The sequence below is a fragment of the Podarcis muralis genome, chromosome 4 (assembly GCF_964188315.1).
Source record: "Podarcis muralis chromosome 4, rPodMur119.hap1.1, whole genome shotgun sequence".
Classification (NCBI taxonomy): Eukaryota; Metazoa; Chordata; class Lepidosauria; order Squamata; family Lacertidae; genus Podarcis; species Podarcis muralis.
The window spans coordinates 79,187,561-79,204,800 of NC_135658.1; the positions used below are offsets into that span (position 1 = coordinate 79,187,561).

At 43.2% G+C, this 17,240-nt stretch overlaps 1 protein-coding gene across 1 annotated transcript in view; it reads left to right on the top strand.

Annotated features, from left to right (window-relative positions):
- GAS6 (growth arrest specific 6) overlaps positions 1-17,240 on the top strand; it is a 45,921-nt gene that overhangs the window by 9,310 nt on the left and 19,371 nt on the right. The window contains exons 3-5 of the mRNA XM_028728037.2: positions 7,952-7,976; positions 8,552-8,614; positions 16,304-16,426. Of these exons, the coding sequence (XP_028583870.1) occupies positions 7,952-7,976; positions 8,552-8,614; positions 16,304-16,426 (211 nt within the window). The remainder of the gene's footprint in view (positions 1-7,951; positions 7,977-8,551; positions 8,615-16,303; positions 16,427-17,240) is intronic.

The following is a 17,240-nucleotide window of genomic DNA, read 5'->3' on the forward strand; positions in this document are numbered from 1 at the left end:
GTTCTCATCCTGAAGCAAAGTTCTTAACCCGAGGTAATATTTCTGGGTTAGCGGAGTCTGTAACCTGAAGTGTATGTAACCTGAAGCGTATGTAACCCGAGGTACCTCTGTATAGGAAGCTGCCTTACAGCAGGCCAGACTTAAGAGCAAAGCATGTGTGCTGCCACTTAGCTACAGTCCCTCCTCACAGAAAGGATTTCATATTTCCTTGAAACCTAAGCTTAGATCTCTTAATTCAGGGTCCAGAATTCCCACTAGTTGAGGCTATAATAGGCATACGATTCGAACAAGGGTCCTCTGAGCTCAGCCAACCAGCTCTATGTTCTTTTTAGATGTGATTGCATATTTGGCACTGTGATTCTCAACTACATTTTCTCTTGAACAGATGTCTAGTATTAGTAGGAGCAACATTTAGTACCAGACAGGATTAAGAATGTGCTTCCAATTCTGGATTTTGTGTGTGTGTGTGTGTGTGCGCGCGCGCACACACACACACACAAGCGCACATGCTGACAGTGAAACTGAAAATCTGACTATCAAAGATGAGCATGAGTTATCAGTCATGTATAGAATAGGCTTACCACATGTTGAAAGACCTGTTCGACTATACCAAAGGCTGCTGAGTAGGTAGATGGGAAGGGGGAAACTCTCTGGTAATAATCCGGGACTAGAGAGCCACATATAAACATAGCATCATTTGGTGAAGCAGAACACAAAGTGAAAGATAAATATTTTCAAACTAGCTTTTGAGACGTTCTGCTTTTATAGGGGTTTTTTTGTTTATGTTCACTTCTGTTTAATCTTTAACTGCTTTTTATTGTAATGCTGCAATTGTTTGCATGGCTTTATCCTTTTATATATTAGTTTTAAATTTTATAAGATGACTTGAAGTACTCTTTGAGGAGGAAGGGTAGAAATCTGTAATTCAGTGGAGAGGATACAAGGCTGATCTCAGAATTATAAGTTACAGTATTGTGTATTATTTTATTTTACTTTATTTGTAGGCCTTGTAATGCCTAGGATAAAGCAGTTTTACATAACAGGAAAGGCAATTTCAGTCTGGACAAAGCATGACAGCTCTAGTCAAGTAATTCCTTGTTTTAATTAAGAGAGGTGTCATCGTTCTCCCTACACAGTTTGAGTTTTATCAAGGATTTGTGAAAAAACAAAAATAGTGGACAAAAAAGGCTGGAGTTTTGAGCAACTTGCTTGATTTTGCTATTATTTCTCATTGGATTATATCCAGTGCTAGTCGGAGAAGACTTGATGAAGTTAATAGACATATCTGACTTGTGTCCATTAATTTCAGGTGGGTTTACTCTGTTAGTTGGTTACAACCCACTGTAATTAAAAGGGCGAGAAAAATGAATGTGGTAAGCTAAGACCTGGATCACACTTGCATGTACAGTGGTACCTTGGTTTAAGAACAGCTTAGTTTATGAACAACTTGGATTAAGAACGCTGCAAACCCAGAAGTAGGTGTTTTGGTTTGTGAACTTTGCCTTGGAATAAGAACATATTTTGCTTCCTGTTGAGTGTGTTCCATTTGTAAATTGAGTCCCCGCTTCTACGGGAAAGCATGCCTTTGTTTAAAAACGCTTTGGTTTAAGAATGGACTCCCAGAATGGATTAAGTTTGTAAACCAAGTTGCAGACACGATCCATTCCGGGGTGCCATCTGCACCTCAAAAAGTCCACAACTAGAGCGGCACTTCTGCACAAGCGCGGAGCACAATAGAGAACTTCTGCGCATGTGCTTCTGCGTGCGCGTCAAAACCTGGAAGTATACACTTCTGGGTTTGCCGCATTTGCAAGCAGAAAAGATGCAACATGAACCTAACGCAACACGAGGTATGACTGTATATCACTGGCTAAGTTTGGACATCACACAAATTTGTTTGTTATTAAAATTGTATACTACTCTTCATCCATAGATCTCAGGGCAGTTCACAACATAAAAATACAAGATCAAAAGACAAAGACATAATAAAAACCAGAACAAAAGAAATCACACTAGTTTAGTATGATAACAATGAGTGTATCCTCCTCCTGGGCTCACACAAACTCCCTCTTCTATTCCCTTGCAATGGGAGGAGTTTGGAAGTTTTGGCTTCTCCTTTTTTTTTTTTTTAAACCACAGTTTAGTGTGTTGTCTGGGCCTAGAACTATGGTTAACCTTAACTATGGTTACTTCACAAAACCAGTTCCAGTAACTCTGGTTTGATTCTGGCTTTCTGAAATTAACCACAGTTTATTGATCTGGATGATATAACAAGCCATGGTTCAACAAAACCAAAAACGTTCTGACTCCTCATACTGGTTGCCTGGGAGGAAAAAAGGACAAGGGAGAACATATGAGACTGGGAGAGGCTAGGTTTGCTTGTGTCTTACTAAACCCATAGTTTAGCATGATGTAGTCACTTGATGATAACTCAAATTTGTGAATGAGCTACTAGATCTACCAGCACCAACAGAATTCCTTTATTGTCAAGTTCCAGTGCAAATGAAATAGTTTTTAGCAGAGGCATTTCATGCATTCAGTGCCTAGTAGCAATCCAGTGAGGGGGAGGCAAATGATGTACCTGTACCTGTAAATGAGGGTGCTTGCTTGCAAGAGCGGAAGGAAGCAGTGATGATCTCAGTCACAAAAAAGGATGTGGAGGAAAAACCCTGTTCACTGGTGTGTGTGTGTGTGTGTGTGTGTGTAAGATGTCTGTGTGGCCATGATCCAATCAAAACGAAGCATTTTAAAGCCGTACTGATATTAAAGGAGAAAGCTGAAGATATGCTTTAGCGAGTCACATTGAAATCCATGGGGCTTGCATGCTTGACTTTGGCTGGGTTCATCTTAGGACCACTATAGCTCTCTTCAGGTGTCCAAAGTGAATACACGAAGAAGGCAGCGAAGACGTACATGTTGGGTACCCAGCAATATCCGGCTTCCCTGATTGTACAGAGGCTTGTAGGTAGTACATTCATCCAAATGTGCTGGGAATCCCCCTTCATACGGTCCCATTCAGTGTGGGAGATTCAGGGCAATGGGTGTGTGGTGATGGTTGTGGCAAATGTTGGACTTCATTGGCCAAGGATCATCTAAACATGGCAACTGCGTTTTGTGCAGGGTATTTTTTAAAAGTATGTTATTATTTTTTGTAGCGGGTTCCTAATAATGCACTGCTGACCAAATGATAAATATAGTAGCAGTTACTCTTCTTTTCTACAAAGGAAGTTTGGCAGCCACAATAATGAGACCACTTCTAATAATGGAAATATTTAGATATAAAGATATAAATGGCTATCTAGATGTTTATTAATACATTAGAGAATGAGGAAAGAATGTAATCGTGGTGAGGGAATGGAGGATTAAGAGAATATAAAATGTCTTTGGTTTATGTTGGTGAACTTAAGTTGTCTAGACATAAATATCATTGGAAATGCAACCTAAGTCTAGCCATCCTAACAACAGTTACTATTTTGATTTAAATGGTATAAATCTTTCAGATCTGGTAAAAAAATTCTCCTGAAGATTTTAACATTGCATTTCCTTGGAGGATTTTACTAAAACGTTCCTGTGTGGATCCATGACTTTACACTGATTAGACACATTTCAGCATTCAAGGATAATGGACCATTAGCAAACTATAGTGCTAGGAAGCTGTATGGGAACATGTTGTTCATTTGCCAGAAGCATATTTAGGGAGTATTGGGTGTTGAGCCTCGGGGGCGCCACAGGGGAGGCCACAACTATTTATAATGGAGCACGAGAATCGGGGGGGGGGGGCAAATTTTGGTGTTGCACAGAGTGCCACTGAAATTTGAGACCTCAAGTCCCACCACCGTATTTGCCCAATGACAGCAGAACCCCCCTGTTTTGGACTTGGCTGCAGTTCAGCCAGATCCAAATATGGTTAGAACAGTTTTCAGTAGTACAATTAGGATCTTGAAGTGCCCCCTAAATGGCATTATGATTTAAATGCACAACAACTTCATTGGGTGGGCATAACTCTAGCTCTTTTCCACTTCTTTCCCTCTCCCTCTCTATGTCAGCTCACCTCCTGGTATTGGCTAAAGGTTTAGGTCTACTCATGTATGAGCAACTGCAGGTGATGCATACATCTCACCTGAGCTGAGGAACTGGTAAATTTTTGTCACACTGTAGTGTGATGAAGAAATGCCAGAAAACTGGCTTTTATATACTGGACCAGCAAATGCTTTTTTATTATTAATGGGTGTTTCAGTAAATTGCAAGGAAGCATGATGTGACAGAATTGTTTAGTTGCATTCTATCAACCCCCATAGTAGGAAAGCAAATTGGAGAGCAATTTTGACTGGAAAAACAGCTGACAGAAGAAGAGTTCAGCAAACACCCCCCCCCCCAGCTCCCATCTGCTCGGTCATGCTCACAACTTTCTAAGGCTGCTTTTCATTAAAAAAAAATGGAGACTAGTTACAGGCTTCTGTGCATAACTTCTGGTTTTGGTCTTCAGAAACTGGTTCAGTTTCAGGGCAACTCCAAGCCATAAACCAGTGCCCAAGCCATAAAAATTGTGCAACTCATGCTGTGGTAAATGAGCCTGATTGTTTATCAGGAGATTGAAGCTGGGAGGCACCACCTTTTTCAAAACATTTTAAAAATCGGTCTTCATGTTTTATGTAGTGTGTGGTTTGATATTTATTACAGTGGTACCTCAGGTTAAGAACTTAATTCGTTCTGGAGGTCCGTTCTTAACCTGATGGGGCCACCCACTGCTGCCGTGCCACCCCCGTGCGATTTCTGTTCTCATCCTGAAGCAAAGTTCTTAACCTGAGGTACTATTTCTGGGTTAGCGGAGTCTGTAACCTGAAGCATCTGTAACCTGAAGCATCTGTAACCCAAGGTACCACTGTAATGTGATTCTAATAGTTGTCGTTTTTGTTATTTTGAGATCATCACTGTACAAAGATGGAAATAGAGTTCTGTTTAAAGTGACTGCTTCTAAGGACTTGGGCCAGAAAAAGATGTATAATACTTTTCAAGTTTTAAGTCTTAGCATTTCTTCTCAATGTTGCTGCACACTCACATTCCAGACATCAGAGAAAATATTCTGGTGCCTCTATAAGGCAAGCTCACCTTTGTTTTCTGAATGATTCCGCCACCTTAACCTCAGCTGACCTTTTCCTCTATAGGATGCAATTTGCTCTTCCTGTCAGATTAATCCTTTTGGTATAAGCTGAACAGAAATACCAATCTACAGAGTTTCGGAAGCCCGAATAAATAGAAATGTCATGTGCAGGAAAAAGCTGTTTCCAGCTCAGCTCTTGTTCTCGTTTTTTGTTTTTCTCAAGAGTAAACGAAACTCTTTGGGCTTTGCAGATATTTAAAGTCACAGATGAATGCCTTCTGAGCAGCCCATTTGACTCTCTCCCATAGAACAGTTCTGGATTAAATGGGCTGTGGATGGAAGTTTAAGCTGCTTAACGAAATTAGAAATATTCAAGCATCAGAAACATAAGTACCAATAGTTTAGAATTTTGTTGTGGGCATCTTGGTGCATTCTTTCATTATCTTGGCCTTAAAAACCCTCTTCAGCCTGCATAACTCTGTAGAAGTGCTTACCATTTGTGTAACACAGCACTTTTGGCACTCTTGTTTGTTATTTATCACTCCTTCCTACCTACCATGCGCTTTTATCTATGCAAATATCTTCGATTCTCTTCCTTGAATTCCTCCTCATACCCCACAACTGCTGCTTAATATCCACTGGGAGCTAAAAGTCTCAAGCATATCATTTTATTTCTGTGGGGCAGTGTGTCTAGCTGTTAACCAGAAGGTTGGTGGTTCAAGCCCACCTAGGGATGACTGTCGGCAGGATTCCTGCATTGTGGGGCCCCTTGAGGTCCCTTCCAACTCTACAATTATGATTCTACAATCATTTTGTTTGCTTTTGGTGTCATACACTAGGAAAAGCACTGTGTATGGCTGTTGCAACTGTTTCGATTCTGGTCTCATCCTCTTAATCTCTCCCGTCTATTGGAAATGAGAGGTGAAAGCTAAGGTGAGCTTCAAGTATCTTGTCAGGGTGCAGTAACTGTTTCCAGATCTTAAATTCCTTTAAAAGCTAGGCCAGTTGCTACTTATTTGACCTTTGACTCTTAAGGTGCACTGATTTTTGCACCAGCTTCTTTTCCTGGAAGATATCATGAGAACAGTTTATAGTGTTGGTAACAAGCCTTGATTGGAAGTCTATGTTTGATGCTCCACTCCAAAGTTTGATGTAGGCAGGCAGTAGTAGTTGTTTCACCTGCAGATTAATTGGGTGTCTTTGAGGGCATAATTGAGAACTTGCAAAATAAGAACCGTATCTCCTGGTGACAGAGACACTGGAAATTACTAGGAGTTTGGAGGGATTTGAAAAGATTGTCACTAAAAACCTGGTGTGAATGGGTTTGGACACTTGCTTCAGCTAAAGAGCTGTTGTACAAACTGAAAGGGTCCAGAGAACTAACAAACTTTGACTCGTTTTATGGTACATAGCATAGCTTTATTGCATACATCCAGTTGGGGGATCATGGAAGGCTTTGGAGAGACCTGCTTGAAATGACTGCAAGAAAATTTCAGCCCTTATAGTGTAACTATTCAGGAGAGCACCTTAGGGTTGGGGTTTGAGCCCCATGTTGGATGAAAGATTCCAGCATTGCAGGGGTTTGACTAGATGCCTCTCATGGTTCCTTCCAATGCGACATGATTCTGTGAATACACCACCATCACTGCCTAACAAAATTCATTGTTCTATGCAACTGATCTTTTATTACCATTGTTTTCTTGGTATTTTTGTATGGTTGTTTGTTGCAAGGTTTTTAATCGTCTTTTTAAAAAGAAGAGCTCATTTTTCTTGTGATGTTCAGATTTGTTGGCGGGGAGAGTTCCGGCCTCTTAATTGAAATCGTGCCTTCCCCATCTGGTAGATTTGTGTTGTGGAGCTGGGGCTCAGTGGTGTAGTGGTAATTCTAAGTGCAGATAGCATATTGACAGTCCCCATAGCCATGTTCCCAAGGCGAACTCATAGCCGTGCCCAACAGAAGTGAACAAGAATGCTGGCAGGTGTGTGTGTGTGTGTGTGTGTGTGTGTGTGTGTGTGTGTGTGTATCAGGCTTCCTCAACCTCTGCCCTCCAGATGTTTTTGGGACTACAATTCCCATCATCCCTGACCACTGGTCCTGCTAGCTAGGGATCATGGGAGTTGTAGGCCAAAAACATCTGGAGGGCCGAGGTTGAGGAAGCCTGATCTATATCTATATATAAACATATATACTTGCCACTGAAGAGAAGCACTGCAGCACATAGTATGATACCCAAATCATTAGGACAGGATTTCTATTGTAGAATAAATTGGCAAAAGTGTTAGGGTGTTGAACCCTACCCCATAGGGTTGTTATGAGGGCAAAGAGGGTTGCTCCTCCCTCAGGTATATTGGTGTGGTGCTCTCAAAAATAAATGTCCTCGCTCCATCTGTGGAAAAAGACCTGGAACTGTATTTTCCCTGTTCTTTCTTCACAACACCACTGCTTGGGAGAGCTACATTTCAAGTGTTGAAGGAGAATTTGGCTCTTGAAGCAAGTTTGCAAGAGCTGCTGGGAAAGACTCAGTTTTCAAGTGGGCAGCTGGAACCCTCTGAGCCAGCAGATCTGCTAATGGGTAAGCCACCCAAAATGGTAGGTTACCAGCCAGCCTACCTGCCCACCAGGTGGTTTGGGGCAGCTTCTGGAGAAACAAGAAGAAATGGTGGCTTCTGAGAAAATCTTGCTTCTGCTGATCTAAAAAAACTGTTGCAAAGCACATACCTTATGACCTCCATTAAGACCACATTGCTCAGCTATCAAACTGTCAGGAGCTTATTTTAATATGAATTCAATTGTAGACCAAATCTATAATAATTGTGTGCTCCCCCCTCCCCCTTCTCTTTTTCCAACAGGATTATTTTTACCCGGGATATTTGGGTGAGTTGCAGTGATAACCCTTTGCTTCGTACTATTTTGTTGTCACTTTCTAGGCACAGTTAATATCTGCCCCAAAATGTGCCGTTTAACAGAGTACATCTCTTTATCTTAAAAGAGATCATGTTGCTGATTCTTCTTTTTCAAAAAGAGGCACATTTTATTTGCATACAGTTACAAAGTAATACAGTTATAATGACTGGCTATTATTCAGAGAATTGTGAGCCTTCAAAATCTGACTATTACCCTATTAAATTTGTGTGGAACATGTAAACACTAGAATCTTGAGGAAACTATATTTTGTCTTGAGTAAATTCTTCAGATTCCCCCTCCCCTCAAACTAGATTAATCACAGGTCCTAATAAACTTTAGCACCATTGCAACATCTGCATTTCAAAGCAACAATATATTTTGACAAAATTAATAATGTTTATAGCATTTGAATTGTGTTTTTTCTAATAAGGCAGTTGTAGTCTAAATAAAACAAACAAGCAAACATGCTAAATAGAATACCAGGAAATCAGAAGTTAGTTAATATGCCAACTTGCTTAGTGATAATGTTTGTTTTTGTTCTTCAGGATGTATTAGGAGGTATGGGTCACCATATACAAGAAATCCAAATTTCCATACATGTGTGCATAGTAAGTATTTTTCATATTTCTATGTTACTAAAAGAATACAGTATTGTTGGTTGTTGGCTTAAATGAAGAGCAAATCGAGTCCATGTGAATATTACCCAATGCTCCTTGTAATTCTTCCCATCAGACTTCTACATTGCTCCATTGGATAAAATATTGCTAGTATTTGGATTTCATAATAAAATATGGTTATGGTGGGCAATGATATAGTGGAGAAGCAACATGGAAGAGTGAAGCTCTGGTACTTTTTTGTCATTAGTGATGGCATCATCTGCTGGAGCAAGCTTTATCACTTGTGTAAGATCTGCCAGGATTCGACAACGGCTCTTCTCTGCATGTGATCCCTTTGTGAGATAGGCTAGGATCAGCTGGCCCAGTATTACCCAGTGAACAAAAATTTCCGCAGCATGCTAATCACTGCACCAACTTTTGCCAGTTCGCTTTGCTATAACGCAGGTGGCGCTGTGGTCTAAACCACTGAGCCTCTCTTGGGCTTGCTGATTGGAAAGTCGGCGGTTCGAATCCCCATGACGGAGTGAGATCCCATTGCTCTGTCCCAGCTTCTGCCAACCTAGCAGTTCGAAAGCATGCCAGTGCAAGTAGATAAATAGGTGCCGCTGTGGCAGGAAAGTAAACGGTGTTTCCATGCGCTTTGGCACTCATCACGGTGTTCTGTTGCACCAGTAGTGGTTTAGTCATGCTGGCCACATGACCCAGAAATCTGTCTGTGGAAAAACACCAGCTCCCTTGGCCTGAAGCGAGATGAGCGCCACAATCCCATAGTTGCCTTTTACTGGACTTAACCATCCAGGGGTCCTTTACCTTTTTTTTACCTTTCTATAACAGTTGGGTATAAAACCATGTTTTGCTGCTTTGTTGTATATAGATAGAATGGATCAAGAGACCTATCTGTGTAGGTCTCTTTGGGGAGGTGACTATGGGGACTGTCAAGATAAGTTCATGCGCTTCAGAATTCCACACTGTGCCATAGGTGACAGGAATAAGTCTAACCTCCCTCCCACCTCCCCAAAAAACCCCTCTCTCCATCTCCTTCCCCCATTCTTCTGTGGTCCAAGTATGAGGAACTATTAGGTAACCTCTAAGTTCTGATTTTTCAGTTCAGCACAGTTTAGCATTGGACCTGAGGAGGACAACAAGCGGAAGTTCAATGGTGCAGCCAAGAGTGCTTGCACTATAGCAGAACTGTTTTGCTGAATGGAGTCCATAGTGATTCAAATATCATCTTACCTTGCAACGGTGCCTAGTCTCCATCCAGTGTAACGCCATTGCAAGAAGGTCTTGGGGCTTAAGAAACAAGAAGGGACTCACTGACTTCCTTGCAATGGCATTACACTGGATGGAGTCGAGGCACCACTGCAAGGTAAATTGAGGGAGAGGCTTCTGATTATTGGAGTGCTGCTGGGCCCTCCAGCATCACAGTGGAGGGCATCCACACAAAATCCCAATGTACTTAAATAAAGTTGTTAATATACAAAAAAAAAAAAAAAATAATTGCCAAATTTCTGTGGATATTGGGAGGCCAGAACCAGCCTGTAGGGCACAAGTTTTCTACCCCTGATATATAGAAATGTAGCCTAAGTGTCTTATTGCAATCTGGTCAAACAAGCCATGTAATCCTGTCAAATGTAGGGAGTCTTTCACTAAATGACATGCAGCCTACGCTTCACTTTATCTTTCAAGATCAGAACCCATTAACATTGTGAAAGATTCACCTAAAAGTTAACAGATGTGGCTGTAACTTAATTCTGGGATTAATATGCAAAATCTCAGCAATTGCTGCCTACAAAACCCTTTTTATTCAATGCAGAATAACCATTTTTGCAGTGATTTTAGAGCTGCTCTGCTATCAGTGCTCAGTCGTGTGGTTGTGCTACAAAGTTCCAGCTGCAGGTATTTTGTGGTCACTATTTAGTATCTGTAGCAGTGACAGCTCTTCCTCCATTCATTGGCACTGCCATCTACCACCATGGATTGGGCCCAGGGGGAGAGTGTAGATAAGTAATACAGCAGAAGCAGAGCTGAGTTGGCTTGGGCTGTTATGCAGACCTGAAACCAGACTATGTGTGGCCAGGTGGGCTTTTGGGCTTGAGAGGACAGTAAGAGGAGGTGATGAGAAGTGGTTAGCTTCTACATTTTAAAAAAAATATCATCACAATCATACCATACCCCCTTGTTAGTGTTATAAACTCAGATATATAAGCTAGGTGCCAAATGGCTCCTTTAACCAGGGTTACAGTCGCCAAAACGTAATGCCTAGTTGCCATTTTGGGGCCAGAAGACTTGAAAGTTGTACTTTTTCAATATGACTTTTTGGTTCCTGACACAGTTTTCTACTGTTGTCCATCTTTACAACCTGTAATTTTTTTTTTTGCTAGACAGTGTAAGGTGCTTAGGGGGACAGAGTGCCTGGCTCTAATTGAAGAGGTTGGCAAGCATTGTAAATATATACATCTTAATACTTCAGATGGGAAGGAAAAATAGAACACACTCGGTTCTGTTTTTCTATTGCGATGAAAGAAATCAACAAATTATTTGTGTGCTAGGCAGATGGCATGGTGGGGGCTGCGCCATTTGCCCGACACAATTGCTGCTTGTATTGAGCCAAAGGTGAACTGCTACGGAAGCTCCACTAGTGCCATCTTGATAGTCAAGATAACTCCACAATTAACTGGTAGTAGTTGTAACCATGAGCTCATATATGCTTATATTCACTTTCTTTGATATGAGCTAATTGGCCTGCTTTGATGTTATCCTTATCTGTGGGCTTGGGGTGCTGGGCTCTCAGCCCAGAAAGGAGAGCTATCTGTAAGATGTGGCTCTTTGCCACCTATGCTCTTATCAGGCCAGGTGAAGTGATGGGGAGTCCTGGCCAAAGTGGCACACGCTGCTTTGTGTATAAAGAATGTATGAACATTTGCTTGGGCGCGGGCAAGCCATCTCCTTTCTGCAATGTCCGTCCCGTGTTTGTAAAGGCTGCGAGACTTAGCAGGCTGATTGGCTGTAAGTCTACACCTTTCTCTTAATAAAGCACTAGAACTTGATCACTCTGATGTTTTTGACATCCTTCTTTGGTATCCCTGCACCCAAACGCTCCCATGAGCCGTCCTGCAGGTCAGGGCATTGCTTTATATTGCGATGGGGAACAATGAGGTGTCAGTGAGGTCAGTGCAGTGCAAATGTGTTGGCTAGAATCCTGGCATGTTTGCACTGCACTGTCCTCACTGTTGCCTTCCTCCTACAGCCTTACCATTGTGATATACAACAGCAGCAGAGATCAGGAAAGCAACATGACCCCACCCCACTGTCCATTGCTGGTACTAGGGTCCAATATTCTTTCATAGTATTTCAAGGTGTGATTAGCGCTAGGCCTGGGTGATATATTGGTATATTGTTGTATATTGATATATTGCCCAGGACCGGTATGTGGGGGCAGACCACGGTGACAGCTTCACTCAGCAGTATATCGCTGGTGAAACTGTCACTGCTCTTGGGTTCCTCTGCCTCCAGCGCACTGAGGGAGAAACAAACTAGTTGGGAGCTGGAGGCAGAGGGACTTGAGCAGCGGCGCTTTCACCAGCGATATGCCATAATATTCTTCTCCGGCAGAGGAAGAATCAAGCTGAATCAGCGAGGTGCTTGGCTACCGCCGCTTGGTACGTCCTCGGGGAGTGGGGGGCAAGCGGGCAAGGTAGCTTGCCCGCTCTCCATGCCAGTGAAGGCAGAGAGAGCTTGGCCAAGGAGTCAACAAGGTCCTTGCTGCTCCACCACAAGTGGCAGGGGTCTCAGGGCTGTCTCCATTGGGGGCAGGAGCTCTCCTGCCCCACAGCAGAGCCTGGCCATGGGGCCTCAGGGCTTGCTCAGCTGGGGCCAGGAGCCTTTCCACCCCCTGGCTGAGCAGCAGGCTGGAGCCAGCTGTATTGGCCACAGCCCGTGAGGCACTGTGGTGAAACCACGTCAGCTCCCACAATGAGAGCTGCGGTGGTTTCACCCATCATCTCGCTGGCTGGGGCCAATGCAGCTTTTTTCAACATCGTGGTATTTCGCCAAACCGCGATATTTGGCTGGCGATACACTGTGATGTTGAAAACCTAACATCACCCTGCCCTAGTTAGCACTACCAGAAGTTTCTTGCATGTGTGTACTAAGGACATTAAACACATTGCTGGAGAGGCTGGGATAATGAGAGTGAGCTCTCTTGGTATGGTGGTCACCTTCACCGTTGAAAGTAAGAGTGAAGCAGTGAAACCAAAGATATCCAAAGCATTGTGCAAAGAAATCCTTTGGAAGGTGAGAGAAAGGTGAGATGATTGGATATGGAAGGCCTGTAACATGCTAACTTTTTGACTAGCTATGTGCAGTTAGAAACTGAGATATGAAAGCTAGGAGCTAAATGGCACCTTAAACCTAGCTTTTGGGTGCAGCAACGGATTGTCTAGGCGTGAGGGGTTTTATAACAAGAATATAAAGCTGAAAATGAATGAACTGCAGCGAAAATATTATGTTCATTTACCACATCGTCTGGTCCTTTCCCTGCCCACCCCCCTAATATTCTTCAGAGGGTCTCTTCTAGTCTTCAGAAAGTAGCTGGAAGTGGGGAGGCAGAAAAAGGTCCTCCCTTCCTTCCACTCTGGAGTTTTAATCTGAAATCTTAGGCGCAGTACTGCACCAAGAGCTCAGAAATCCTTGTCGCAAAATGCACCTAGAACAATGGGAGTTTCGAACACTGCCCAAGTGCAAAATGTCTCTGTTCAGAGGACAACAACAGAGGCATATATTGTTTGGAAATGAGGCTAAGAATTGGCATGGTGACCGAGCAATGGAAAGCATGGTTTAAAGAATGCCATCTGCTGAGCAAGAGGGAAGAAGAATAGAACAGATGCAGTGTTTTTCCTGTGTGTGAAAAATGCTTCACATAACATTTATCTTAACAACAACCACCTGTAAAGTTGGGTATGTAAAGCTATGAACTCGCTAGGTTGCCTAAGGCAATCTGTTGTCTCTCAGATCCTGGCAGGGAACCTCTTACTTAGAAATGCTTATGCTGTGCCTGAGAGATAGCAAGCCTGCCTAAGGCAACATATTGAGTTCACGGGGTACAAACAAGAAACCTCGCAGCATGCATTCTTGGCTAACAGATTTATACAAGGAAAAGAGACAGACTGATGCGTGGGCATCATAGTAAAAGGATGATTAGAATCCCTTGTCCTTTGCTACTATTGTTCTTAACACTGGCATAGCTGACACACAGATCTCACCCATGGTAAGATTTATGCCTGAAATGAATGATGGGAGGTGGTAGGCATGATAATTAGTCAAGAGGAAAAGTTAGGGTTCCTTGCTATGCCTGTGCTATAGAGATACATAGAAGTTAGAATAGTATAGAACTCCTGGCTTTCTGATTTATGTGGGATACTTACTTTAAGAGGAGAGTAAAGTGCAACTGAACAGGAAACAACATAATACTCTTCAAATAAGTACTGACTTGGCAAAGTGAAGGTGGCAGCTTAACTTGGTTTAATTTTACTGTAGCCAAAGGATTTTTGTGTGCTTCTGTGGGATCTGTTTTGCTGCATTGGCTGTTTTCAATATGACTTTGTGAATATCTCAAATGGTTTAGACAAGTAAGCACTATTAGCAACATTTCACCTGAAATATTTGAATACCATGTTACGTCACTGCTCTACCGTCTTGTCTGCATCTTGATGATACAGGTATTTGCTGCATTACAGTGCAGACCTGTGGCTGCCGAGTTGCATTCCACTGATTAGAGAGACTGTGATAATTCACGAAGGCTTCGTTAGAGAAAGCTCAAATGTGTGTTTTGGGAGTGCTCCTGTATCCTGCCTCCAACTATATCTTTCTTCAAGGTCTTGCTTACTATTACATACTTGGAAAACTTTGTGATGGGGATTGTCTTCACCTTTCAGTAAGGCTTCTTTTGTTTTAGTGTTTAACAGTCTTATTGTAGAGACGTTTTCAAACAATACAGTTTATGGCTTTCAAGATTTTAGCGAATTTTATAGGTATGCTTCCCTTTGGCAGAGGATAGTCACATGCCACTCCTTGAGAATTAAGCGTTCTTTCCTCCCTTTCTTACAAGAGAACATTCTGCTTCAATTCAAGATAAGATCCTATCTCCAGAAGAAGAATTCCTGAAGAACTGTCTTGTTAGGCTTAGGACATAACATATATAATTATTATTAATAAATTGTATACCATTTCTGCAATTAATGTTTTTTCTTCCAGAATGATGACTTCAAGTCAGAATGGGCAAAGTACCATATTTTTCGCTCTATAAGACACACCAGACCACAATACGCACCTAGTTTTTGGAGGAGGAAAACAAGAAAAAAAATATTCTGCATCTCAGAAGCCAGAACAGCAAGAGGGATCGCTGCGCAGTGAAAGCAGCAATCCCTCTTGCTGTTCTGACTTCTGTTATAGCTGCGCAGCTTGCATTCGCTCCATAAGACGCACACACACTTCCCCTTACTTTTTAGGAGGGAAAAAGTGAGTCTTATAGAGCAAAAAATACGGTAAATGGTTCCCACATTTTTTTCTTTAAAGAGTGAGCTCTCCAGGACAATAATTCATTTAGCTTGGCAGGTGTAATAACCTTTCTCTAATTGAGCAAATTGCCTAGAACAGTGGTTTTCAACCAGTGTGCCGTGGCACCCTGGGGTGCCTTGAAGGATGGTTAGGGGTGCCATGGGCAACTCTCGCCTCTTTCCCTCTTTCCTTCCCTCCCTCTCGCATCTCTGCCTCCTAAAGGCTTGCACAGTTGTTTGTTGCAGCTGCCCTGGCTTCAAGCTTCCCAAGCAAATGGTGCCTCTGGGACTGGCCGGGGGGGTGCTGGTTGTTAGGAGCTGAGGTGGCCTTGGGAGCAAGCAAGCAAGTGGGTGAGGGAGCCAAACCAGCTAGTCTGCCAGCCTTTGCTTTTGGGAACGGACAGACAAGTAGGAGGCCAGGCAGGCAGGCACTGTGCGGGCCTTTCTTTTGCTTGCTGTGTGCAATGCCTGTCAGGGAGCTGAGTGCCCAGTCCTGAAAGGGAGCCTTTCCACCATGCAGGCCCAGCAGTGCCCACTGCTGCCTCTCAAAGTAAGGTACTAGCCTCACATTCACCTTTGGCCACTCTCCGATGGGCCACTAAGGCTGGGGGCATCTTCTTCCCAGCCCCTGTAAGGCAGTGTAAGGAGGCAGCTCTCTTTGGGGCAGGGAGGGCAGCTCAGAGACCGGGGCAGTGGCGGCGGCTGCCCGGAGGACTCCTAAGGAGAGGGGAGAGGAGGCTGAGGAAACCCTCCCCAAGGGAGGGTGTTTGAAAAAGGTTGAGAGGCTGCCAGCTCTGCAGGCAAGGGGTGACATAACTGGGCTCCTGAGCCCCACAGGGGTGCTGCAGGAAAGTATGCAGTTGGTCAAATGAAGACTCCAAAAGGTTGAAAACCTCTGGCCTAAAAAACAGTGTCTTGTGGCAATGCAGTGCTGCCATCTTTCTTTACAAAACAATGCTAATAACTGCCTCCTTTCTCCACCAGTTTTTGTTTATAGAGGCAAACAATGCATTTGCCACCTCCAGAATTTGTTTGAATGGTAATAGCAATATTGTCTTAAATAATTTGATTCCAGGGTAAAAGTTTTATGTGGTGTGTTTTCAACCCTTCCCTCCACCCTCAGATTTGCCAAATCAGTGTTTGCCTAGTCCATGTCATAAAGACGGTACGAAAACATGTGACGACTTGAAAGGCGGATTCCTTTGCCGCTGCAAACCAGGCTGGCAAGGAGAAAAATGCAATGAAGGTAAGTCTTGTTCTGTGCTGCTTGTGGCTGTGTGTTCACGATGAGGATAATGAGATGGGGAATGGTTGCGGCTCAGTGAGATGCTTCGCATGCAAACCTTCCCAGGGTCAATACTACTACTACTGCTAAAAAAATTTATTTATATGCTACCCACCTGAATGGGTTGCCCCAGCCACTCTGGGCAGCTTCCAGCAAATTTAAACATCAAACATAGTAAAACATCAAACATTAAACATTTCCCTAAACAGGGCTGCCTTCAGATGTCTTCTAAAAGTCAGGTGCAGTTGTTAATTTCCTTGGCATCTGGTGGGAGGGCGTTCCACAGGTTGGGCGCCACTACCGAGAAGGCCCTATGCCTGGTTCCCTGTAACCTCACTTCTCGCAATGAGGGAACCGCCAGAAGGCCCTTGGAGCTGAATCTCAGTGTCCAGGCTGAACAATGAGAGTTGAAATGCTCCTTTGGGTATACTGGGCCAGAGCTGTTTAGGGCTTTAAAGGTTAGCACCTACACTTTGAATCATGCTTGGAAACGTACTAGCATCTGTAGGTAGTGGTGGAAAAGACTCCACTCTGAAATCCTTGAGAGTTGCCGCCAGTCAGGGGTAGTGAATCCATCTCCCATGTGACAGATGCAGTCCCCGTGGCTTCTCCTTACCCTGCACAGAAATTGGGCTTGAAAACAACCTTTCATGGACACCAAAAGGAGGATTTTTTCTATGGTGCAGGGTGAGTTTCGGAGATGAGTGTCGACAGCTGGGGTGGGATAAGTTTACCCTCCCCTCTCATGCACTCCAACTTTTCTGCTGAAAACCCC